Source organism: Rhea pennata, chromosome 18 (genome assembly GCF_028389875.1).
Source record: "Rhea pennata isolate bPtePen1 chromosome 18, bPtePen1.pri, whole genome shotgun sequence".
Taxonomy (NCBI): domain Eukaryota; kingdom Metazoa; phylum Chordata; class Aves; order Rheiformes; family Rheidae; genus Rhea; species Rhea pennata.
Genome location: NC_084680.1, coordinates 8,940,375 through 8,965,963, shown reverse-complemented (window position 1 = coordinate 8,965,963; position 25,589 = coordinate 8,940,375). Strand labels below are relative to the sequence as shown.

The following is a 25,589-nucleotide window of genomic DNA, read 5'->3' as shown; positions in this document are numbered from 1 at the left end:
TACATGTTATTTACTAAATGAGTAAATAAATAGTTACAAAGCATGAGCAACATGAAGCAGTTGGCGATGGTTATGTTGCTGGTGCATGGGGACCATGGCTCATTGAGCTGACCAGGAGGGCTTTGGGGACTTTCTCTTCCACACCCCAATTTTGTGATCCTGCTTTCACATTACAGGACACTGGTCTGTGATGGGAACTCTTGGGTGACAGCCAAAGACAGTAGCAGAAATGAGGCAGTAATGGGAGGCTTGGGGAGTGCAAAGTCAGAAGCAGGTGAGAGGGAGGCAGCAGCAGCTTCTCGCCTAGGAGATCAGGTTGGTAAACCATGTATCAGGTACCTTGAGCTACACATCATGGCTTTGAGCACCAGCATAGCTCCAAGCACTATGCTGAGATCTTTCTCCTTTCCCTTGGTCTGGGAGTTGTCCACTGCCCCTAGAGCTGTTTGTCTGGCACTGGAGGCCACAAAGAGCTTTGTAGCTGCAACATGGAGATTTGTGCTTCTTTCAAGGCTTTTATAGTGTGTCCATGTGCTGGCTTTCCTCCCCTTGAACTGAAGAATGGATTGGAAAGGTGTACAAAAGCGCAGGCCGTTAGTGGCCTGGAATGATGCCCAATTGAGTGGCTGTGCCAGAAACAGCACATGGGATGAAACGTAATGTGTCTCAGTCATCTCTGGGGAAAGTGGGGATGTGTCACTGTAAGGATCCTTCTTCAACTGTGTGGTCCAACAGGGTCCATATGCCATGAAGGCCATCAGCGAGTGGCAGTATGGAGGCTCTTGTTGTGAGGCATTGGAACCCATGAGCTCTCTTGGGAGCAGAGCTCTTCTGAAAGCATGAGAGGAGCTACAGTTTTCCTGCATCTCTAGAGGGAATTTAGGATGGGTTGGGGAGGAGGAGGGTGACACAGAAGTGTTATAAGCAATACCCCAAAGGTTGGTTTGAGTGGGGTCTGCTGGCCACATTGCTGTTCAGCCCTGCAGTAGCAGCTATACTGGTGCCTGAGGGACAAAGTGGTACTGGTGGCTGCATGGCCGGGATGTGGCTGAGTGGAAGAGGGACGAAGCCAAATTCTCACACAAATAACTGGGAAATGATGGAGGTGAGCTGGAGATGAGAAAATGCTTTTTAAAAGCTATTTTGGGGGGATCTGCACTGGCCTGAGCTGCTCCGGACAACGGGAACTCTCTGTCCAGAGCTCATAGGGATGCGCTGGCCTGGGACTGCTTAACCTCCCGCCAGCAGTGAGAAGCAATGGAAAACTGAGGAAGGTATAAGAAACAAGGTAAATATAGGGTGTCCTTTGCCACATGAATCCTCCCTGCTTCTGGAACTCAGCAGGACAGCAATTTTCTGCACACACAGTTTAATCTCTGCTGTTTTTTACTGACACAGAAATCCACACACCGTTAAGTTCTAACCCTCTTTGAATCCACTTCATATCTTTGATCTCCACAACATCCTGGAGCAATGGATTTCAGCCTTTTGTTGTGCTGCAGGTTTCTATGGCCATTGTAAGGACGAGTTCTGTCTAATTTTCTCATCCTCTCCTCATAATTCCTGCCACTCGATCCGTTGTTTGACAGCTGCTGAGCTCCGCAATGGCCTGATGGTCCCACTTCCCTGCGAGGAAATGGCAGCGAGGGTCAGGCTTTTTTTTCCCTGCGTATTTCTTCATACCTTTCGGCATTGCATTTCCTCTGCTGTTTTGTAACTCAAGCACGGTGAGGTCCTGGAGCTCTTTGCAGATAACGTTGTCTTTGGCTGCCAGGCTTCGCCTCGTCACCGCTTTCCTTCCGTGTTGACCGAATGCCCTGTGCCCACTCTGTGCGGTGGGCTTTGGCTCCTTGGGAAGCCCTCACCAATCCAGAAGCTGGTTGGTTATTTCCATCCTTTTGTTTTTCACTTCTTACCTCGTTATTCATGCAGAACCTGACTTTCCTTCCTGTTTCCCGATAGCTTAGTTCCTGGAGACGCCTGGAGGATAAGGCCTCCAAGGTGCCCAAGTATTACTTTGTTCCCCGTTCACATGCCAAGCCCAGTGTCAGCCTGACTGCTGGGACATGGCTGCAGTGACAGTGCTAGAGACCCAGCTCTGTTTCTCAGGTGCCTCCAGTTCCTGCAGCAGGCGTAGGCCCTCCACGCTGTCCGTTTATAGCTCCCTCAGTCTTACTATAATTTTCTAGTGGTCTCTGCCATGAGTGTTCCTTCCAGGAGGAAGAGACTCATGCAACAGCCAGCCTGCCCTGATGGCTGTGAAGCCTAGTCAGTGGTCTCAGTCCCATTTACGATGCTGGATTTGACCTGGTAATGTAGTGCTAAAGGGCTCTGCAGCCTACTCCTGGTCCTGTCCCGTCTCAACCCGTTCCCTTGCTGCTGGGACTTCATAGGATAAAGTGGCCCCGCAGCCTAAACTGCTCTGCCCCAGAGACAGAGGGTGCTTAAATTCTGGTCTCATCTTGGTGAATAGATGCTGGTGCTAAAGCTGGCTGTATAGGTCTGTGTACCAGGAAGGGAGATGCTCTGGGTGGGAATGGGGATGCTGCTCTCCAGGTACTGGTCCCAGAGATGGTGTGCAAAACTGGACACATAGCAGCCCCCAGCATGTGGTGCCTGTGTTAGCACGAGCTCCCTGGCTATGAAATGGGAGGGGCTGGGAATCATGGCAGAGTGAGCACAGTGCGTTCCCGCATCACAGGAACTGGGCAGCCCTGTGCGACTGGCGTGGGGCAGGCTCTGAGCTCCAACACCCCCTTCAAACAGGGGCATTGCAAAGGGGCAAAGCAAACTGAGCCCTCTTCTCTAACACTCCCCTCCATATCCCATATTCATGACCCTGTAATGGAATCATATGAATCTGGCAAGGCCCTGCAATTAACTGCAACATGGGGCCTTCGTCAGGCAGTTTTCTGCGCCCCTCGAGGCAAATTTCCATCCCCTCTGAACGTCAGCTCCAGGTCTCTGAGCCTGAAGAATGCCCATAAATTTGGCTGCGGCAATGCAGTCCCTCTGCTCCGACCTGGCTCGGCTAGCAGAGGCTCAGTGCAGATCCTGGCTTGCCCGGCCAGGGAACAGCGCTGGAGACGGGTCCTTGGGGCAGGCCCTAGGGAGTGGGGGCAGGAATGATGCAAGGAACTGTATTTGCAAAGGCAGCCTGGATGTCTCCCTCCCCTTCCCTCAAAGCCCTACTAGAAACCTTCCTCTAATGCAAGGAATAGTAGTCGAGGGTTGGGGGAAATAAACTCTTGGCCGGACTCATTGCAGGCAGGAAGGTGGCTGGCTTTGCTAATCCTCACCCAGGAGCAGTCGATCGCCCCTGTCCATGCCACCCATGCTCGTCTGGGGCAGGTGGGGAAATCATCCTAGCTGGAGCCAGCAAGGGAAAGGCCACGTCCCTGTTGTGTGCGCAGACACATCTCTACTCAGTAAAATATTTATTCCTCCATTATTTCACAAGAGTTGTTTTTACAAAAAACCTTACAAAAATTTCCAAAACATAGACATGCAAAAAAAAAAAAAAAAAAAAAAAATCCATCATGGATCTTGTTACAAGTAATTGCAATGTACAAATAAAAAAGGAGAGGGAGTGAGCTTAGATTACAATAATCCCTCCATCCTGATATCCTTCCATGGGTGCAATTTGTGTCTCATCTCTGCGAGACTTTGACACTGACAATCTGTGATAAGTTGCCAAGAGCATGGCAAAGGAGAGGCCCTAAGATTAGGCGTGAATGTTTTCAAATATATATACATATAGATACTTAGTGAAGAAATATTTATTCCCTGCTTTTTTTAGGTTTACAGAAATGGCATCTGCAAACTATTAAATGGGTTTATTTTCATTAATGCTCTCAAAGAGGCAATGACATTTATATCCCTGTGGTTTCATCTTGTGTAAGTGAAAAAAGAGCCCTGTGCTTTCCATGGGAATAGGAACCCCTGCATTCCCCTCCTCCTGCCCCAAGTGGGGTTTCTCATGGAGAATGTTTTGATCTGCAGTGACTCTGTTTCTTCCCCAGCTTGGTGCATCTTGGCTGTTGTGAGGTCTCTGCGTCGTGTCTCGCTGTGGTTGCAGCTCTCTGGGGTTCTTCATCTCCCCTTTCCTCCCCATTGCAGTCCAACTCAGTAGAGCCAGGAGAATAACCAGCCCTGGAAACAGGGGTGAGGGGTACAGTGTGGGTATTCAAGATGTTTTTTCTACCTAGATTGGATGGGCAGTGTCCATTGCATCCCCTCTGGTCACAGTACTTCACAGTACTTCACAGGGGTCAGTGACCATCACAGTACTTGGGGAGGAGAGCTCTGCTCCTGACTGTGATGAGTTTGCATTCAGTGGAGCAGCAAAGCCTGGTGTTGGGGGCTGTGTGACCGCCCAGGCACAGCTTCAGCCCACAGTGGAGGGGCCACACGCTCCTCTCTCATCTCTGCCCCTGGCCCCTCATGCTAGTGAGATGGGAGTGGAGGTTGGGGCAGCCCAGGGTGGCACTGCTGGCAGCAGCACCCAAGGGGCCAGGTCCCTCAGCTGCTGAAACGCATGAGCATCTCAGCTCAGCGAAATGGCCTCCGGTTTTGGGTAAATTCCCCAATCCAAGCAGGTGTTGTTTGGGTGAAGCAGAGGGTTGCAACCTCAGCAGAAGGGCCAAGAATGGATGGAGGCTGAGGGCTCTTCTCTCTGCAGCTGAGCCCTATGTGTGTTGGATACAGGACCGGGTGGCGTAACTGCGGTGAGGTTGCCCATATGGTGGGAAACTCTTGAGGGCCCTCGGTCCAGGTCCCTTTCCCTAGCATGGCTATTTTAAACCTTTCCCACCAGAGCAGGGCACCAAGGACTCTCCCAGGCCCTGTGCTGATCCCAAGTGCCCACATCCCACCTTGCAATCAAGAGCCCCTTCGTTCAGCTACGTGGTGGGGTGGGGAATGAGGAAGCCATTTCCTTTCTGGAATAATAATAATAATAATAAAAAAAAAACCCATCGAGTTGCCAGCCCCAGACTCCTAAACACATCTGTGGAGCTGCCGAAGGGGAGGCTGTGCCTCCGGAAGACGAAGCCTGCTTTGCCGTTGGCACGAAGTGCTGGGAGCCGCCTACTCAGCTGAAACCAACAGCTTTTTCCAATTTTCTCTTTCCCTGGGACGGTTCAATGACCTGGGGCTCTGCAGAATCGCTGGCAAATTCATCGACTCAGAGCAACAGGGTCTGTTTGGAGCACTATCATGCCCTCCCAGCTAGCAGGAGAGCTCACAGGCTTGGATTGAGTGTTTCGAGATGCTCCAGCTGTCCTCGCCTCTCTGGGAACAGGTAAAGCCTGACAGCACTGCTCTGTGCTGACACAGGTAGCTCCTAAATGCAGGCAGTGTGGTGCAGGGGGACAGCCAAGGACATGTACTGCAGAGGGGGCATCATTGGCTTGTAAAAGTCTCTCTCAAGCATTGCAGTCTGGTGATGTACAAATCGGTGAACGTGCTTCAGCCACGCTATTGAGTAACGCAAGTCAGATTGCTGCACAGTCGCGGTGCAGCGACAGCCCAGAGGAAAGGGGGCTCTATACAACAGCCTCTTGCAGTGTCGTGATCCTCCCACCACTGACTGTTGTCCCTGTGGGAGGAGAAGACCCAATAACTCTTTGGCTCTCCAGGCAGGATACCCAAATTGGTCAAAACCAATAGTCCAAGATCCTTCCATGTTTGGAAGCAAATTCTTGTTAACTTGGCAAGTGTGTTTATCCTCGAAGAGTGCGGGGGGTATGTGTGTGTATATATAGCCTTTATTATAAGGGTGTGTGGAAAAGCAAGTTTCTAACCAAGTTTGCTCCATATGTGTCCATAATTATGTGCCACTTTGGACTGGGACTGACTCTACCTTCAAAAGGGAAGAGGAAAGGAGAAGTGCTGAGACACTGGATGAGTGGCATTTGGGTTGGGCGGACGCTGAGTTCGTTCTAGACCGGCACAGGAGCTCCACACTGATATCTTGGATGAGGGCACCAGGGGTATTTTGCCCCAGTCAGTTCACAGTTGGCACCTGGTTCTGATGCAGGCTGAACTCTTTGGCTTTGAGGCGTAGGCTGGCGATGCTGTTGGCCATATTCACTCCTTGGGTGGGTGTCGCGGTCCCACTTGAGCTGTAGGATGGCACAGTGCTGCAAGAGAAAGAGAGTGGGAGGAATGAAATTCCAGTGCTGCCCAAGGAAAAGCCCAATGCCTGTGGCAGCTCTGGAGCTAAAGAGCACCATCGGCTTCATTCATTTTGGGATTGCTGACAACCTGAGCTTTCTTGCTCTTTTCCCAGGCCACATTGGCTTTTCTCTGTTAGCAGACATTTTCACAAGAGCAGTCAAGATTTTAGCATTTTTAAGTCACTGAATGCATGTGGAAACCCCTCCAAAAATGTGGCAGGAAGTTCTGCCTCTAGCTTTTGGACAAGATGGCAGGACACCCAAAGCTGGCAACCAAAGAAGGGACCTGTTTCACTTCCCCTGCGCTGAGATACGGGAAGGGTCAGCATGACGCCAAGTGAATCCCTCAGGAGGACTGTGCCCCTGGTCTGAGATGCATGGATGTAGGGAAAATCTGCAGTGGGAACTTCCACAAAGCCTGTTCTGTGGTTGATGGAGGACACATAGCTGGGGGACCAGCACTGAAACAGGTTCCAAAATCAAAGCCAGATGGGCTTCTTGGCCAGTCCATCTTCATTTCTAGCTCCTCCATCTCTCTTTCATTCCCATAAAACTTCCTGTGTCCTCACTAGCAGCACAGGGCTGCGTTCCCTCAGGGAGCTGTCTTTAGACACTTGCCCCAAGGCACATGCCCTCCCTCCTGTCCTTCCTATGCAAGGCATAGCTCCCTGCAAAACTTGGACTTACCTGTACGGAGAAGTGCTGGTCCAGGAGAGATATTCTGGGGTCAGAGCAGTGGGCCGTGGGGCCATGGGCTGTTCAATGGCTGCTTCTTGGCTGTAGGATTTGAGGAGTGAAGCTGATCTATTGGCCAACATTGCCCTCTCGTTTCGGCGAAACTTGGCCCTCCGGTTCTGAAACCAGACCTGGGAGGGGAGGGAACGGGGTTAGTGTGGCTGGGCACAGAGTGGGGCCATGCGAGTTTGTTTCTTGCGGTGCAGGAGCGAGCACAGATGTCCCCACATCCCTCCTACCAGCCCCAATTTTGCTCACACTGGTGTGAGGGAGGGGATGGTCCCTGTTCTTGCAAGGAGACAAGGGGCAGAGGGTGTTTTCTTCTCCCACACAAACCTTTGCTCACCTGGACTCTTGCCTCGCTGAGGTTTACCCTCCTCGCCAGCTCTTCTCGCACGAAGGCATCGGGGTAGTGTGTCCGCTCAAAGACTCTCTCCAGAGCCTGGAGCTGGCTGCTGTTGAATGTGGTGCGGTTCCTCCTCTGTTTTTTCTTCCTCTTAGTCGCCCCGCGGCTCGGGCTCAGACTCTCGCCTGGGGAAAAGACAAAAGAGGCAGCTTGTGGATCAGATCTGTGCGCGAATGTGCCACCCTTCTGACGCTGTGTCCCGTGCGTGCACTGCACGACAGCCTGGGTCGCGCTCCTCGCGCTCAGCAAGGCCAGGCTTGAGCCTTCCTTGAGAGGACTGCAATGATCTGCTCAATTAACAGCAATACTATCCACTGGTATGTGTAATTTCATGGGGAGCAGGGAGCAATGTGCATACAACCATATGAATTTTGACCGTGAGAATCAAAACCTATTTCAGAATCTGCTGGAGTTTAGCATTAAGATCAAAATTTGCAAAGATCTAAGGGTTTTTAGTGTCCAATTAAAACTTCCCCGGGGCCTGATTTTGAATACTAGTCTCCCTGGACTTGACCGAGGCCGAGCAGCACTTGTCCTGAACTGCTGCAGTTGTATCCCACAACCACCCTCTGTCAAGGACACTTCTGCAGTGATACACCTTGGGCTTGGCTCTTCCTAGGGGTTTAGGTCAAGCTTTCCATGGCAAAAGAAGTTGGAAGCCAAAAAGCCTTTGAAATCTTGGTCCCAGCTGTCAAACTCCAGCAGCTTCTGAAATTCTGGCTGCAGCGTGTCTACGCAAGGTGATACAGGACTGTAATCAGGCAGTTGCTCATGAAAAATCATCCCTTTGTAGGTAGGAACCAATGCTACCATGTTACTTGGAGTTCAGCTTCCACGGGGTTCATTTCTGACTTTGTTGGCTCACAGAAACATGAAGCTGAGGGTGTAATTTGGTTTCTCAGAATTGATCTTGGGCTTTCAGCCAGTCTGAGATTAATCTTCTCTTTTCACTAATATTATCAGATTAGGTAAATTTATGAAGTCTTCCGAGATACCCAGTTAGTTGCCTGTAAAGCCTTCATGGGGAATACATCTCACTGGTTTTCTTCTGTGTAGAGGTACTGCTTCATTATTCTTTCCCTTAATAAAGCATCTGGATCCAATCTGTACCTACCAGTGGGAAAGTATTTTTTGAATTTTTTGAAATTTTGAATTTTTATGACATTGCTCTGATTCATAGCAGGGTTATATTGGGAGTTTCTGCTCTGTATCAAAACTAGAGGTTCTGATGGCAGGTAATATTGTTCCCTGAATATGCTGAAGCTGTAGGCTAATGAGCTATCTTGATACTTATTAAATAGATGTGCAGCATTTTCAGATGATACTTGAGCAAGTAACAAAATCCACTGGAAGGGATATTAGCTCTCCTGCTTCAAGATATCATCTAACTGTTGAGTTAGGAGGAAACTTCATGTTCCAAGATCTTCAGGGCCAGAAAAACCTACCTGGGCCTTAATTCTGAATAACTGAAGCCATAAAAATGTCACCAAGTTCTTCATCAAGTCCTTAAAGTCCATTTATGCCAGAGTGTATCACTGTCAAGGGCTATCCCATCCTGCTATGAGCCTTGAGCAGCAGAGAGACCCAGATGCCTGTGGGCAAGTTATCCTGGGGGCTAATCCCCCCTCTGCCAAAAGCAGGATCCAAATTTTTACCTGCTGCAGAGTTTCTTGCACCTTTCTCAAATGCATTGCTGACCTATGCCAATGCCGCATTTTAGTGCCAAACAGGAGGCACTCCCAGGGATGCAGCAGCCAAAGTGGCAGAGAAGCAAAGGTTAAATTTATTTCCAGCATTGGCAGTGGACTTGTGGAAAGAGCAGATTGCCTCTCTAGAGAGGATCTGTGCCAGAGCCTGGGAACGCTGGGTGCCTTGAACACCATGACCCATTAAGGGCCTACGCATCACGCGGGGAGGAGGCACTGGCCCACGTGGGGATGTGGCAGCCCAACCTGGACGCTGCCATCTGCCCCGTGTCCTATCCGTGGGTGCCCACCTGGGCGCTGCACCATTTTAGCCGTGGTGGGGCCAAGCTGCTGGGACCACGGAGCAAGGAGAGCATCCTGGGACTGGAAGAGATGGCTGGGAAGAAAAGCAGCTCTGTCTGGCTCCCATGGCCTCACTTCAGCCGTTAGAGCTGGGCAAAGCTTTTCCTGAGCCTCCTCTTTGGTCTTCAAACCCCAGGCACTTTTGATACTTTGCTGGCCATCGCCATCTCCCCAGGCCGGTAACGGACGGTGCTTTTGCGTTTGGGACGTGGGCGCTCTTGGTGGGGGAAGGATGCATGAACAGCGCCGGGTCTGAACTACGTGCCGATTTGAGGCTGCCCGTTCCCTGCAGACCACAGGCTGCCCTTCACCGCGGTTCATGCCTAAAGGCTCACAAATAAAATTCCGCGAATTCCCTCCAGCCCGGGTTTCTGCAGTTTCAAATGTTCTGCCAGTCTCTGCTTTCCAGTTGCCCCTTTTAGTTAAGCTCCTTTTTTGGTCCTGTTTTCCTTCAGCAAGCTAACGAGCTGCTGGATTAAAATACAAAAGTCAAGTCATGGTTGTCCCTGAGCCTTCCAGGAACCTGGGATCCAAACGGGAACCATCCGTGCTGGGAAAGGCCTGCAAAATTTAATAGGGCAAGAGAGGTTTCCTTGAGGGTTTATGACCGCCCTGCAGAGCTTCAGGGGAAATTGCAGCATGGGGCTGGGTTCAGGACAGGCGACCACCAAGGGCACCTTCTGTCCCCCACTGAACTCGTTTGTAGGAATGATTTCAACAGAACCCTTTTAAATATATAAATAACATTTATAACCCTCACTTGGTTTCATCACGATTTAAAATCTGGCTATAAGACTTTTTCCATAAGCGATGGCTTCTCTCATCCACCTTAATTTAGCTGAAAGAAAGGATGAGGTGAAAAGATTGTCTTAAATTAACTCTCAGACTGGCTCCGTGGGCTCCGGTCCCATCTCCGGCCGCTTTTTATCTCCCCGAACCGGCGAAGGCAGTGGCTAAAGGGACGCGGACGGCAGCAGGAGAGAGGCAGGCTGCGCGCCGGAGCGGCGGTGCCGAGCCGCGCCGGGGCCGAGCGGGAGCGGGAGCGGGAGCGCGTGCGGCGGGGTCCCTGCGGCGCCGGGGCTGCCCGGCTCCGGCGTGCTCTGCCGAGCCCCCGGCGCGTTCGAGGGAGATCCTGCTCCCGAACCACAAGACCGCGCGGGACCTTGCAGGGGACCTCTCAGAGGCTGCCGCCAGCTGCCAAAACCCTTCCCCAAACGCTCCCGGAAAGATAGCCGCGTCCCAGCGGCGCTCCCGGCTCCCCGCCGAGTCCCCCGCGGCGTCTCCGCTGGTTTCTCGCCCGGAGGCAGCTCGGCGCCCAGCTCCATGTGCCGGCCCCTCTCGCTTGCTCGAGGACGGGACGGGGTAACGAAGCCGCGTCTCCTCCCCGTCGGCTCACGCACCAGCGCCCTCCCCGCGCCGCGGCGTTGCGGGACCGGGGAAACGCCGCGCTCGCTGCCGGCGGCGCCCGCCTGACAGGTTTACGGCGTGCAAAGCTTCCGTGAAAAGACACCTTAACAGAAACCAGCGGCGCGAAAACGAACGGCCGCAGCCGGGTCGGGCCACAGCCACTGCAGCGGTTGCTTCCAGCGGAGGCACGGGAAAGCGTTTCCCCACCCCGACGGTTCTCCAAGAATAAGACTCCTTAATTGAAGTCAAAAATAGCTCGGCACCGTGTTTCTTTTGCCCCGTGAAGGACCTGCTCGGGGCAGCTATGGAAAAAACTTGAGCCTTTGCGTCTCTCAGTTGTAATTTGGGGGTCAATCAGCAGCCGGGTCCGCGGTGCCCGTGCGCCCCGGGGTGCTGGAGGCGGCTCGGACGTCGCCGGGTCCCCTGTGCGCCCCGCGGCGATGCCCGGCCTCGGGCAGCGCTGCCTCCCTGGGGCTCGCGGGCGGGTGAGGGCCCTGCACCGAGCCCCGGGGGCCGCGCGCCGAGCCCCGAAGGGCCCCTCCGTGCCGGCCGGGCCGGGAGCGTCGACGCGATCAAGTCCGGGCCGTGCGTTTGTAGGAAAACCGCCCCGCGTCGGGGGAAGCTGGGGGGGGGGAGCGCCCGGTCTTGCACCATTTGCGACGGCGATGGACCAGCGCCGCTGGGTCGGAGCCGTGCTGACTGAGCGGCGCGCGAGCCGAGCCCGCCTCTCCGGCTCTTGCCCTTTTTCTCCGCGCTTTCACGGCTTTTCTGCGGGAATCGCTTGCCGGGCTGCGGCTCGTCTCCTTGCCAAGGAAGGGCCTCAAACTGGCAGGTCTTGGACGCCTCCCGTGCAGCCAGCAGGCGGGTGTTGTAAATAGGTAATTCTCACTGGATTTCCACCGAGGCTTCAGATTTGACTTACGACCTCCATTAGCGAGCGATAAACGCCCTCGGTGCAGCTGCGCTCCGGCCCGACCAGGCGCTGCCGGCGTCGGGAACGCCGCCGGCCGCCCGCGAGCCTGCGCTCCGGGGGCCGCAACGTCCCACTCTGCCGAACGCCTCCCGGTCTCCCGCCCCGCTCCTCGGCGGCCGGAGCGTCCCGCCGCGGGGCGAGCTGCCCTCGGCCGGCCGGCCGCCCGCCCGGCGGCTGGCATCCCGGCGGCGGGAAAGCCCTCTCCACCCCGGTGGATGCTGCAAAATCCCCCTCCTTTCGTGGGTGACCGCGAGGGTGGCAAATATCCTCTCCCCTCCGCTGCCGCTGCCCCGCGGACTTTGCCGGGAGGGAAGCGACTTCAGAGCGCCCTTGCAAAAAGTCAAGGCTACTTCCCTTCCAATTTGCTTCATTTTCCATTGCAGCACGGACCCAGAGCCACGGTTTTCTGCCGTTAAATTATTTCACACGTTCCATTTATGCGGGAGCAGTTTGCCAAAGACCTTTTAAGCTTTACATTTTTCACCCACCCTGCCCCAGTCAAGTGATCACATCTTCTGTACAAGTTACTTCCCTTCTCCTCCTCTAACAGCGGGTTTTTTTCTTCTTCTTCTTCTTGGGTATAATTTAAGGGTTGAAATAGCCTGCAGGGAATTAGCTGTAAATTCTTCCTAAGACAAATAAATTCAGCCCTCTAAGTTTCTACGTTTTTTCAAACCGTTGAGAGACGTTTTGGGTTTGTTTTACTTGAAATAATGATCATGGTGTATCTGACCCTCAGGCTGCGGCCGGCTCTAACCAAATAAATAGCTTTTATTAATTAAGGTTTATCCTTAACAAATAAAACCCCAATTTGATCTCGGCCGGCTGAATTAGCAAAAATAAACAACTGGTTCTCTGGGCACTTGATGTGGATTTAACAAATTAACGCTGGGCCTTCATCAGGGAAGCCGCGGGGTGGTGGAGGCCTTTTACAGCCAAGAAATCCTTTGGAAAAACAATGTCTTTCGTTTCTCCCGTGGTCTCTCTCCGTAAACACGCGCGCCGCCTTCGTCCCTGCCCGGAGCCCGGGGAACCGGCGCCGCCGTCCCCGAGAGCCCCGCGCGCGAGGGGCTGGCGCGGTCCTCGGGCCCTCGCCGTCGGGAGGCAGCGCGTCCCCGGCCTCCGCCCGGCGCAGCCTCGGCCTCGCGGTGCCCCGCGCCCCGGGCCGTCCCTCCGCCGCCCGTCCCCCCCCTTTTCCCCCCCGCCGCAGCCGCGAGCGCGGGATGCGCTGCGGCCGCGGCCCCCGGCGAGCCTTCCCGGGGAGAAGCGCCGCGGAGGCAGGGGGGAGGCCGGGGGGGGTCCAAATGTGCTGAGTCCTAAGGAAACTTTCTCGGCTCGAGCGGCGCGCATGAAGAATTTAAGAGCGGGGCAAGCCTCAGCTACTGGAGAAACATTACAGCGAAATGTTTCCGAGGATGTTTCACCTCATTAATTGTGAAAAAACTGAAACGCTGACACGGTTTTACAGGCTGCCAGTTTTGCTGAGCCGGAGCAGCGCGAGCCGGCACCGCGGCTGCGGCCGGGGCCCTGACGCCCGGGCCCGGGCGCCGACCGCCCGGCCGGCCCCGGCCGCCTGCGCCCAGCCCGCGCACCCGGCCGCGGCGGCGGCCCCGTCGTCCTCACCGCACCGCCCGACATGGCACGTGACGCGTCTTCCCCGGGCCGGCTACGGTGCACGCGCGATTAATTAGCGCTAACGAGCCTCGCGCAGCTCCGGCACCGAGAGCGGCGCCCGGCCGCCGGTGCAAAGCCCCGCCGCGAGCTGCCTCGCGTTTAACGGCGCGGCGGTTTCAGCCCCGGCGGGGGCCGCGGGCTGCCCCTGCCCCTTACGATGTCGAAAGCTCGCCGCGATTTTTTTGCAGGGTGTTTCAAAAAATTAAGAGCGCTCAGCCCGCCGCGGCGCAGGAATGCGGCGCCCAGGGCCGGCCCCCCCCCCCCCGCCAGAGCCCCCTGGCACGGCGATCCCCCCCCCCACCACCATCCTGCTCCAAAAAAAAAAAAAAAAAAAAAAAGTGGTTTCTTGAAATTTAATAAGCAAAAGCCCAAAGCAAGCCAGCCCCAAGTGGCATCTGGCTCTGAAACCCAACACCGGCCCTCCCGGTTAACGCGCAGGCCTAATTGCGTTAGGGTCACTGCCAAGGCGGAGGCAAGGGGACGGCACAAAACCCCGCTGCCCCGGGGCCGGCGGCGGCGCCGGGCTCCGACCGCGGCCCGTTCCCCGGCCCACCCCCAAACCCGCCGCTTCTCTTTTTTTTTTTTTTTTTTTTGTTTTTTGTTTTTTGAGGGCCAACCGGGCCTTTCTCCCCGTGCCGGCGGAGACGCCGCCGGGCGCCCGGTGCATCGGCAGGCGCCGCGCGCCCGCGGCCGCCGGGAGCCCGAGGGGGCCGGCGGGCGGGCGCTGCCGCGGGCCTGCCGGGGGGACGAGGCGGGCGCTCCGGGAAGCCTCGCCAGCAACGGGGGTTGTTGTCCTGCGGTCTGGTTTTCATTTGAGGTTCGTGGCCCCTCGCCAAATTTATTGTAAAACATTCATTTTAATAAGTGGCTTGTATCTTTTTTTTTTTTTCCCCTTTTTCTTCGTGCGTGTGCTTTAACCAGCCCGTTTAACCGTTTCCAGGGTAAGACGGAGCCCCGGGAGGGCGAGGGAGCCCCGTCCGCAGGGTCCCGGGGCGCCGCTCGGCGCTGCCCCGCTCCCCGGCGGAGCAACCTTTAATGCAAAACCGGGATAACGCAAAACCCTTCCAGCCCCTCCTCTCCTCCGCTCTCGGCTCCCTGCACCCGTCCATCCGTCCGTCCGTCCCTCTGCGGGAAAAATCACGCAAGGCCGAAACCCGGCCGGGCAGGCGCCGCAGGGGACGCCAGCACGGGGCCGCCCGGGCGAAAGCCTCCGGCGCTGCCGTCTGCCCCTCGAGCCGGGACGCGTCCCGCCCCTCCTACCGCGGCGGCACCACCGCGGTTTCAGGACCTGGCCCTCAGCACCCCGCAGGATTAGTGCCCGCAGCCCCGATGTCACGAGCCCGGCAAGCGCATCAGCTCGAGCTTGCAGCAGAAAATGCACCGGTTTTAGCAGGCACGGGGCACGCGCGCCCGCGGGGCTGGCGTGCGGGATGGGGGCGGCCGGCGCCTCCCCGCCGCTCTCCTACGAACCCCGGTGGGACTTAAAACCTGATCAATAAACGCGTCGTGTTGCAGGAACCGCGCAAAGTGCTCTGCAGCGGGACGGTGCTTGCTAGGTTAGTTTGGACACTTGCTTTACGTTGTCTAAACCTCTACCACCAATAGCAGCGCCTAAATTTCTTCTGATTTAAACAAAAATAGTTATTTCTTTTTTAATTTTAAAATTCCCCTGGGGTATTTACAGCCCCTAAATTGCAGCCATGTGGCCGGTCCAGGCTGCAAAAGTGAAAACGGTGAGAAGCGAGCATCCCGGCAGCCTCTGCCCTCACTGGCAGCACGGCACGGCACGGCACAGCGTGGCGCGGCACGGCACGGCACAGGGGGCTGCGCGGCTCTCAGGGGGCCGGCGCACGGCGGGCTTCGCCCCAAAACCCGCCTGGCCCCAAGCAGGCGGGTGGGTGCCGAAGGGGACCCCGCTGCCGCGCCAGCGGTTGCAGCTGGTGCTCCCGGCTCGCGGTGACGGTTGTGGTGGCGGCGGGGGCGTCCCAGGCGGTTTGGCGCGGGGGGGTGGGGGGCCGCACAGAGGCACAGCTCCAGAAGCGTCTTGGCATCTTGCAAGGGCGGCTGTCCCTGCGGCTCGCCTTGCCCCGTACCGGGCTGCAGCGGGCAGCGGGACGAGGCTCGGGGTGCCGGTGTGCTTGGGGTGGGAGCTGCCGGCACGCGAGGAGTCGCCCGGTGACCCAGCCCGCCCCCGGGGCCTGCTCGCTCCCCGCCTCTGCTGCTGCTAGGCCGGTTGGGCAAGTCTTTGGGGCAGGCTCTTTGCTCCACAGCACCTGCCCAGAGCTATTTGCAGTCCGCCGCCGCCGCTGCGGGCTCTCCCGCAGCGCCGCTGCAGCCCCCGTGCTGCAATGCCCCGCGCAGCTCAGCGGGCAGCGCCGCTCCCCCTCCGCCCCGGCCCGCTGCGAAGGCTCACCCAGCTCCGGGCGCTGTGCAAGGCCCTCCCTGCCCCGCCGCAGTGCCCTGCCTGGTGCACTCAATCCACCTCCGCCAGCGCCCTGCGTGGCTTGGGGCGCAGGAAGTTGCACCCCTGTCAATGCCCACGACCGCCTTGCACAGCTTCGGGTCCGCCCCTACACCCAGTGTAATGCCCTGCATGACTCGGGGTGCAACACAATCCCCCCCCCATTGCAATGACCTGCACAGCTCAGGGTGCAGTGCAATTCCCCCCCTCCATCAGTGCCCCACACAGCTCAGGGTGCAGTGCAATCCCCCCATCATGCCTGCACCACTCAGGGTGCAGTGCAATCCCCCCCCCATCAGTGCCCCACACAGCTTTGGGCGCAGTGCAATCCCCCCCATCATGCCTGCACCGCTCAGGGTGCAGTGCAATCCCCCCCCATCAGTGCCCCACACAGCTTGGGGCGCAGTGCAACCCCCCCATCATGCCTGCACCGCTCAGGGTGCAGTGCAATCCCCCCCCCATCAGTGCCCCACACAGCTTGGGGTGCAGTGCAATCCCCCCCATCATGCCTGCACCGCTCAGGGTGCAGTGCAATCCCCCCCCCCATCAGTGCCCCACACAGCTCGGGGTGCAGTGCAATCCCCCCCCCCCCCAATCAGTGCCTGCACAGCTCAGGGTGCATTGCAATCTCCCCCCCCCCAATCAGTGCCTGCACAGCTCAGGGTGCATTGCAATCTCCCCCCCCCCATCAGTGCCCCACACAGCTCGGGGCGCAGTGCAATCCCCCCATCATGCCTGCACCGCTCAGGGTGCAGTGCAATCCCCCCCCCATCAGTGCCCGCACAGCTCGGAGCGCAGCACCCAGCTCAGGGAAGCACGGCTGCCTGCAGAGACACTTCTCGTCCAGCTTTGCATCTCGGATGCTCCCCGCACCCCAGCCCAAGTTTGGCTCGGTTATTTCCCCGCCAGGCGGGCCGGGGCCGGGGCTCTGCCCCCTCCCGCCGGCCGGGCTTGCGCCGGGGCTGCCATGTGCTCGCAGGCGCTCCCCCGGCTCCCCTGCCATGTGCACTCCAGTTTCCTTGCGTGTGAAGGCTGCAGCCGCTCAGATTCAGTGGCTGGAAAGGATGGCGCCTCCGCACATCTGGTTCGGTGCGCGAGCCTGGCGCCTGGCTTAGCCGCAGTCTCCATTCGGAGACACACAGGCTTTAATAGACTCATACAATTCGTCCTGATCTATCGCTGCAGCCGCAGCTGAAAAGCTGCTTTATTATACGCACTCCAAAGGGGGAAGAAGGAGGGAAGGGGGGGGGGGAGGAGGTGGCTGGCGCTGCGGCTCTCCGGAGGACGGGCCGGGCCCGGCCCCGCGGGCCGGCGGCCCCCCGCCGCCCTCCCCGCCGCCCTCCCCGCCGCCCGGCGCCTCCGCGGCCTCGTTAAGCCTCCGGCTGCATTAACACCTCCGGCCCGGGGGGCCGCCGGGCGGCCGCGGCATCGGCGGCGCCGCGCGGGGAGATGCCCGGCGCGGAGCTGGGCAGGGGGGGAGGACGCGTTGCTCCGGGGCAAGGCTGGAGAAGGTCGCTTCCCGCCCCGCGAATGCCGGGAATGTTTTGAAAGTGGTATTTCCCCCCCCCCTTTTTTTTAAGTTAGTAGAAATATCGGGGCGTCCGGTGAAAACCGCGCACCCTGTGCCTGGCGAACGGGCGTCTGAAAACTGCTTTGCAAACCCAACTCAAGCCTTTTTTTATAGCAAAAGCAGCCGCTTTCCTGCCTCCCCAGCTCCAGGGCAGCATCCTTCGGCCAGGGAGGCGATGGCTCCGGGCTCCAGCGCCCCAGCTCTGCCCAGTGCCCCGGATGGGCGACCGCTTTCTCCCCATTCCCAGTTACTTTTTTTTTTTTTTTTCCAGCTGGGAAAACACCCATCCAAGGTGAAGCCAACCTAAGCCCCGCGGCGTTTTAAAGGATGCTCGAGGTCTTCCACTTGCCTCCACGGCCGAAGGATGCCGTCCTGGCGCTGCGCCGAGGCCCTGGGTACCAGGCTCTGCGGCACCCCGAAGCGGCGGGCTGAGCCCGGGGGCAGTCGCCTGGCCTGGGGCGGATCGACCCCCAGAGCTCGGCCCCGTGCCGGAGGAAAGGTTGCAGATGAGGCAGCCTCGAAGCCCTAAATCATCTCATCAGCCTCCCAGCTCCAGACACACGCCCAGGCGCTCTTAAAATGCTGATTCGTTGAAATTCGCCCATCTTGGCTGTGCGGAGTCGAAATTTCATATTTTTCCTGTGAATCAGCCCTGTTCCCTGAAATAACAGCCCAAAAGGAGAGGGGAAATACTCTTCCACTGAGCTGTTCCCGCTCGAGCTAGACACAACAGCCCGGGGTGGGGGGACGGACAAGGTGCTTAGGTCCCCGCGGCCGCCCCGGCGTCCCCGGCCGGGGGCGAGCGGCACCTTCCGCACCCTGCGCACCTGCGGCTTTTCCCTGTTGCGTAGGGGAGGTGGGAAGTGGCGTCCCGGCCCGCCGTCCCCACCGAAAACCCGGCTCGCAGGGGACCCGGAGGGCAGAAAATCACAGCAGTGTCGCGGGGCAAGGAGGGGGGGGGGAAACGTGACGCACCCCGGGCTCGGGTGGGGAGCAGCGGGACGGCGAGCGCTGCGCGGCGGCAGGAGCGCAGGCAGCCGGGGAGCGGCGGTGCCGGCCGAGACCCCCGAGCCGGGAGCCCCCTCGGGCCCGCGCGGACCTGGGCTCTGCCGGTGCCCAGCCGCGCCGCGGCCGGCCGGGCGCCTCCACCACCCCACACCTGCCCGGCCCTGGTGTAGCAGCACCCAAAGATGGAGATATATATATATGTGTGCGTGTGCATATTTTTATATATATATTTATATATATATACACACACATATGTATACACACGCACACGCACATATATATATATATATGTATATAAGAGCAGCTTTGGCGCGGGAGAGCCTGGGGGGGTCCCGAATCGGGGAGGGAGCAGCCCGGCTGCGCGGTGCCGGCGGGGACCTCCCGCCTCCCGTGCGCTCGGCCCCTTCCGAGCAGCGGGAAGTTGGCTCCGGGAGCGGGGACACGTCAAACGCGGAGGGCCGGGGAGGCGGGCCGGGGCGGGGAGCTCTGCCGGCGGCGGCACCGGCGGCGCAGCCACGGATAACTGGCGATTGCTCAGCGCGCACGGACGGATGCTCCGCCAGGGACCTGCAGGCATCAGTCGTTAGGCAAGTGCAAGGCTGGGGCACAAGCCGGCCCGTGTCGCCCCTCCTCTCCGCTGCCAGGCCGGGCACCCCCCCCGCAGAGCCCCCGGCTCAGGCACTTGCTGCCCGACAGCAGGTCGTGTCCCAGCGCTGGTGCACAGCTATTTCACAGGCCGAAGCAATATTCCTTTCCCCCCTGTTTTTGCAAATCTCAGTTCTTCCCCTAGGCTGGGGGGGGCGCAGCAGCAGCACTGTGCCTCTGTGGGGGCTCGGGGTGCCCCCCCCGGGCGCTGCTGCAGCAGGGACCCCACCTGCTCGTTCTTAGGGGACAAAACTCTGCGTTTGCCTCCTTGGATGCAACGACGTGTATCAAAGGCCTGAGCCCAGGGCTCGAAGCCTCCTCCCTCCCCGGCAGGTACCGACCGCAGCCCCGCGTCCAAGCGGCGCCCCAGCCCCACGCTGCCGCCCCGAGCAGCTGGGAAACCTCCGACAGCCTCCCCGGCACGGGGGTACGGCACCTTTCCGGCACTGCTTTGGGGCTGGCACCAGCTGGGTGGAGCACGTCCAGCTCCTCGGTGGAGCCTGATCTCACAGCTGAGATTGCACCCGCTGCACCCAGGCCTCCGGCCCCGACCGCCCCACCGCAGGATGCTGGGGCTATGGGCCCTGGAGACGCAGTTATCTCTCCGTGCCGGCCGAGGGACGGCCAGGGCGCGTCCGGCAGCGCTATCCTGCATCAGGGTCGGCCGCGAGCTAATGCCGCGGCTTTCGCTTGCAGCTGGGGCAGCCGGGCCACACGAACAGGCGCTGAGCTGCACCTCGCTGCCTGCAGCGACAGTGGGAAAGGCGCAGCCCTAAAGCACCCTGCAAGCCAGGGCTTGAGCCCAAAAGCAAGTCCCTTCCCACTTTCCTCTCCTGCACCAAACCCCTGCCCTCCCTCTGCACTTGCATCCACATATTGCTCCTCCCCAGCCTGCTTCACCCTTTGAATTTGCCCTCGTTTACACAATTAGGACCAATTTGCTGTAACAGCATCTCCATCCCACTGCCCCCTCCAATGCGGCCTCTCCTCTCGCAGCAACCTGCCCCGTGCTCCGCGGCAGGAGCAACGCTGCCTCCCCACCGCTCTCGCAGCCGGGGCACCCGGCGCTGCCACCCGGGTGCTGGGTCACCGGTGGGAGCAGCCGGACCACTACAGCGGATGGGGCTGGAAGTGGGGGTGGGGGTGGGGGTTGTGCCAGCCCGGAGCATCCCCCTGCAAAAGGGGCCACGGGGGGGACCAAACCCCACCGCGACGAAAGCGGCTCCTGCTGAGCTGCCAGGCGGCCCCACGGCGCCCGGCGGGGCCCGCGCCCGGCTCCCGCTCCCATGCGCCCGGCTCCCGCTCCCGTGCCCGGGCGGCACCGCGGGTTCATTGTCTGCACAGCCATCAGTCAGGGCTGCTGGCTGAAATTACCCTCCTGCTTTATCATCTTGAGAACATTAAGGGCTGTTGTTAACAGATGTTTCGCGTTACACGTTATTTGTTAGTCTAATGAAAGGAGGTGAACAAGCTTTCAAGACCTCAGAAGTTGCGTGGAAGGTTTGGGGGGGGGTGGCTGCCGCTGCGCGGCGCTGGGTGGGGGGACGGCGGGGACGAGCCCTCGCCACCCCCCTGCCGCCACCGCTGCGCTCCTGCCCTGCCCGCGGTTCCTGGGTGTCGTGGGAGAAGCGCTCCGCGGGGAGGGCCGCGGGACCGGGCGCAGCGGCAGCCCCACGCCGGGCAGCGGGGGCAGACGGCTCCGCGGCAGCCGAGCCGGCGCGACGACCCCGGAGAGCTGCTCCTCGGCCGGACTGCGGAGCCCCATCCTGCCTGCGGGGAGATGCTCAGGTAACAGGGATCGTTTGCGTTGAGAATAAACCCGTTTGCCAGCGACCGGGGGGACTCAAACCGTGCATCTGGTGAGGAAAAAACCTGGTGGGGAAGGGGAAAATGAAAGAAAACGCCGAGGGCCTGTTTCACTTTAGGATGCCAATAAAAGATAACGTTACCAGTAAAAGTTCCTTTGCTGTCATCACGCTGGTGCTGAAAACGTTGCAGATGGGGAGCAAAAGGCCGATGCTCGCAAAGGCAGGGCACTTGCGTGGTATTTCGAGTCTCCTTTTCTTGACCTGGGAAGCTGCGTCCCGGGTTAGGCAGGGCCGGTGCATGAGGGGTCTCAAAGCCCACGCTTGCACTTGCAGAGCTTTCCTCTCCCCATTTCCTTGTTCATCTTCCCACTGGCTGCTTTTAGTTCCCATTGCCCAGGTATTTTCTCCCCCAGGTGGAATGATTGGGAGAAATACTCCCTCTCGCAGGATGGCTTGTCGGAGCGTCCCGAGTGCTGGCTGGCTCTGTCCCCATCCCGTGTCCTCGTGGAAAACAGGTGCCACCAGGAAACATCCCCCGTGGTGCAGCGGTGCTGGGAGCAGCAGGACAACACAGAGCCTCTGATCTGGGAGGAATCAGCTTTTGGGGATGAAAAACAGGCTTGCAGGGATCAGGCAGGCCCCATGCCACTCTCTCCGGTACTCACATCCCTGTGCCCCACTGAGTGCCTTTGGGGTGCACTGGGATTTTGGGAGAGGGTTTTTAACAGCCCTGTGAGATGGGCTGGCTGCTGTGGGCCAGGTAGGATTCCTTGGAGCTGCCCTGATGCACACAGTCCCCCGAATGGTCCCAGCGCCGGGCGACAACCTCTCCACCGTCCCCAAAGGCAATCCGAGAAGCACACAAAACCCGAGGGAAGCGGAGGGAAAGTGGAAAATAACATCAAAAATACCAGCTGCCATCCCAGAAATTGGTGCTGGGCTTCACCGTTAGCATCTCCAACTGTGAGCAAAGGGCAGGGTGAGGGGGGGCCAGAGGGGCTTTCTCTGTGGAGGGGGGGACTGTGCAGGGAGTAATGTGAGTGCGAGAGAGATGCTGCAGACTCTGTGCACACACGATGCAAGATCAGCGGGAGGGAACATGGGGTGCACCCCGTGCGGGAGCGGGGTTTCCGGCCAGGAGCCCCTCACTGCGGGCTGTGCAGCTCCCAGGGTGGCTGTGTACCCCTCACCCATGCTGGGGTTGGTGCCATCAGCACCCCAGAGCACGGCAGAAAACAAGCCTGGAGTCGATGCCGGAGCCTGGGCCGCCAGACGCTGCTGCCCGGCCCAGGGGCAGGTTTGGAGGATGCTCGCCTGGTCCCCTCGGCATGGGCCCCCCGTGGAGACCCCCACTAGCAGGCATCACGCCGGGTCCACATCCCCATCCCCTATGATCCCCCATCGCTCGCTCTCCATCGCCGGCTCCCCGCTGCTGCCCCCTCCGCTCCCCTCAGTAGGCACCCGGCTCTGGGGGCCTCCCGGTGCTCCCACTCCGGGGCTTCATCTCGGGGACGGCCCGAGTCTTCCTCGCCCCCCACCGCCCCGAGCTCCGGCCCCCGCGCTGCGCCGCGGCCGGGGCGCCGGGCCCGCCGCAGCCTGCGCAGCGCGCCGGGGCCGCCGGCGCAGAGCCGCGGGGCCGCCGGAGCGGGGCGCGGGGCGCGGAGCACCGCAGCCGGCGCGGCTCGGCGCGGCGCACTGCGCGCATCCCGGCGCGGGGTTTGCCCCGTTAAAGACGCGCGTCCTGCCCAGAACCAAACCCCGGGATTCCCGTCTTTCACCGTCTCTTTTCCAGCCCCCCGTCTGAGCCCGCGGGAAGGGTGAAGGCAGGTCCCGGGGGCAGGATGGGACCCGCTCCCGGCACCCTGCGCCCCAGCTGGGCACCGGGGGCCCAGCCGGCTCCTCCCGGCCCGGCTCTGTCCCGAGGGGAGCGCACGGACAGCGGGCCGGCTCTGTCCCCCCCCGGCCCAGCTCCGTCCCGCTGCCCCGGGCCGCTGCCGGCGGCCGCGGACGTGCGCGCGGCGGGAGCCGGGGAAGGTCCCGCTCGGTGCCGGCTCCGCGGCCCCGCCGGCCGCCGCCGCCGCTCCCGGGGCCCGGCCCCGCGGCGGGGAGCCCGGGAGAGCCCGCAGGTCCTGGCGGGGAGGCAGCCGGTGCGGGCTCCCGCTCCCCCCCCCCCCGGCGCGGTCCCCGTCCCCCGGCGCGGGGTCCCTCTGCCGCGGCCGTCGGGGCGGCGGCGGCGCCGGTGCCCGCGGGCGCAGCCCGAGCGCGCACCGACGGCCTGAGCCCGGGCCGGAGCCCGGCGGCGGATCCGCGCCCCCGGCCAGGCCCATCGCCCCCGCCCAGCACCCGAAAGGGACTGCGGCTCCGGCACCCCTGGGTGCAAGGCAAGGAAGGGGGGGCTTAGACCCCGTGAGTTGCTCCCCTGTCACATCGCTGCAGGCGGGGGGTGCATCGGGGGTGCCCCAAAATACTCCCGGGAGAGTCGCACCCGGCAAACGGGCCGGGGGGGGGGGTGTCCCAGCTTGCTCCAGCCCCTCCACCCACCGAGGCCTGGGCGCCCCGGGACTCCCGGCGCCGCGGCGGGGGGATGCTCAGCCCCGCCGGGCGCTGCCCTTTGTCCGCTGTGCTCGGCGCTGCGCACGGGCCGCCGGCGCTGCGGCCGCGCAGGCCGGCACGGCGGGGAGGGGGGCACCCAAAATCGAGGTGTGTCGGGGGGGGGAGGGCACCCCATCCCACCCCGGGGCTGCCGGCGCGGGGGGTGCGAGCCGGCGCCGGCGGGACTCACCGTCCTGGGGCGCTGCCTCGCTGCCGCTGCTGCCTCCCGACGGCTCCGGCATGGCCTTGCCGCCGCCGGCGGGCGGGGGGCCGGCGGGGGGGCCCCCGTTCATGCCGGCCGCCACCTCCTCCAGGTCGAGGAGGTGGCTCACGCTGAAGTTTTTCCGGCTTTGGGGATTTTCGGGAGGCTCCGGGCCGCGCACGGCGCTGGGGGCGAACGGCTTGTCCATGGCGAAGGCTGGCGCCGAGTCCATGGCTCCCACCCCCAGCCCGCAGCCCACCCCGAGGTGCCGGGCCGCTCCCCGGCCCCCTTCCCCTCCTCCACCCCCCACCAAAAATAATAATAATTAAAAAGGGGGGGGAAAAAAGAAAAAAAAAGTCACAGCTGCCCTGTGAGTCCGGCTCCCTCCCCAGCCCCTGTTCCGCCTTGTGCTGACGTCTGGGGAAAAAAAAACCACGCTCCCAGCCCAAACTTTCTTCCCTTGCTCTTTGCTCTGGAGCTGTTCAAACAAACGCCCCTGCTCGGAGCCGAGCGGGGCGGCCCCTCGCCCCCCGGCACGGCGACCTGCCCCCCTGCCAGGGGCCGAGCGCCGCCGGCAGCCAACGCACGCCAAAAAAAAAAAAAAAAGGGGGGGGGGCAGAGAGGGAGGAAAAACTGCTTTACTTCCTTTTTTTTTTTCACCCCTTCCACATCCCCCCCCCCCCAGTTTAAGTGCTTCTATCAACAAGTGTAAGTGGCTGTGCCGCGGCAAGCCTCCGTGGGGAAGGGCTGGGGGCAGAGGGGCTGCCTCCGGCCGGCCCCAAGCAGGGCTGCAGGCAGAGGCGACCCGCGGGCGAGCGGGGGACGTGGCCCCCCTCCCGCCCCCGGCCCCCCATCAACCTCGCCGCAAGGTCGCCTCTCCCGGGAAAAGCCCGGCTCTCCCGCCTTAATGAGATAATTACGTCCTGCACCACAGTTAAAAACTCATAGGCTGCTTCCCTTGGGGTTGCAAAGAAACCTCCCTAATGAAAACCAGCCACCGGGAGAGGAAAAAGGAGTTTTTCCTCCTTAAAAATTAAACATATATATATGGATGGATGGAGGAGGTGGCGGGGGGGACAGAAACCAGCGGCTGGGGCTGGCTGCCGGTGTCCGGCGAGGGCTGGGCTCGGGGTGACGAGCAGAAATGGAAGAGGTTAATGAGTCTTATTCCTTGCTCTGGACTGCAGGCTGCTGGTCGCAGCCTCCCCGGTGCCCGCCCGCGCGTGGCTGCAGGCACATCTGGCCGGGGCTGCGCGCGCCGAGGCTTCGCCTCCCGCGCTCCCGGCGAGAGCGGCTCCTCCGGCCCCGCTCCGAGCTCGTAAACATCTCCTCCAGCGCCGCGCGCCGCAGCCCGGCGAGGCGAGCCCCCGCCGAGCTGGCTCAGCCTTTGCCGAGAGCTTTCCTTGCGCTCCTTCTCCTCCGAGCCGCAGGCTGCCGGGGCGTCGCGGGAGCCGGCGCTGCCAGATCCGATCGTCCTGCCGGGGAAGCGGCTTCCCGGAGCTCTGCGTGCTGGAAGGGGGGGGGAGCCGAAAGCAGATTTTGGCTCTCTCCAGGTCCGCGGAGGCTCCCTGCGTGTCCGAAGGCGCCGGTCCAACCTCCCCCCCTCCCTCTTCACTCGATCCGACTCTTGGATCTGCTGCCCCGAATTTCTGATACAGAAAGTGGAGTCGGCTCCAGGCTTAGCCCTCCTTCTCGCCGTGTAAACGGGGCGCCGGGGCCAGGCCGCTTTCCGATCCCGCCGGGACGCGGGGGAGCAGCGCCGGGTGCCGCGGGGCCCCTTGCGCGCGCGGTGCAAGCGGCCGCCGGGGACAGACTATTCCCGTGGGATAACCGGGAACGAGCCCGGGTAGCAGCTCGCGCCTCTGCCCGCGGAGACACCCC

The 25,589-nt window shown here is 60.4% G+C and overlaps 1 protein-coding gene across 1 annotated transcript; it reads right to left on the bottom strand.

The window, feature by feature from the left end:
• Positions 1-3,433: 3,433 nt before the first annotated feature.
• On the bottom strand, positions 3,434-23,940 carry PRRX2 (paired related homeobox 2). The gene is made up of 4 exons (XM_062590835.1): positions 23,697-23,940; positions 7,261-7,445; positions 6,867-7,045; positions 3,434-6,143 (listed from the first exon to the last, which is right to left on the bottom strand). The coding sequence occupies exons 1-4, from the start codon at positions 23,938-23,940 to the stop codon at positions 6,008-6,010; spliced, it is 744 nt and encodes a 247-aa protein (XP_062446819.1). The 3' UTR covers positions 3,434-6,007.
• Positions 23,941-25,589: the final 1,649 nt, after the last annotated feature.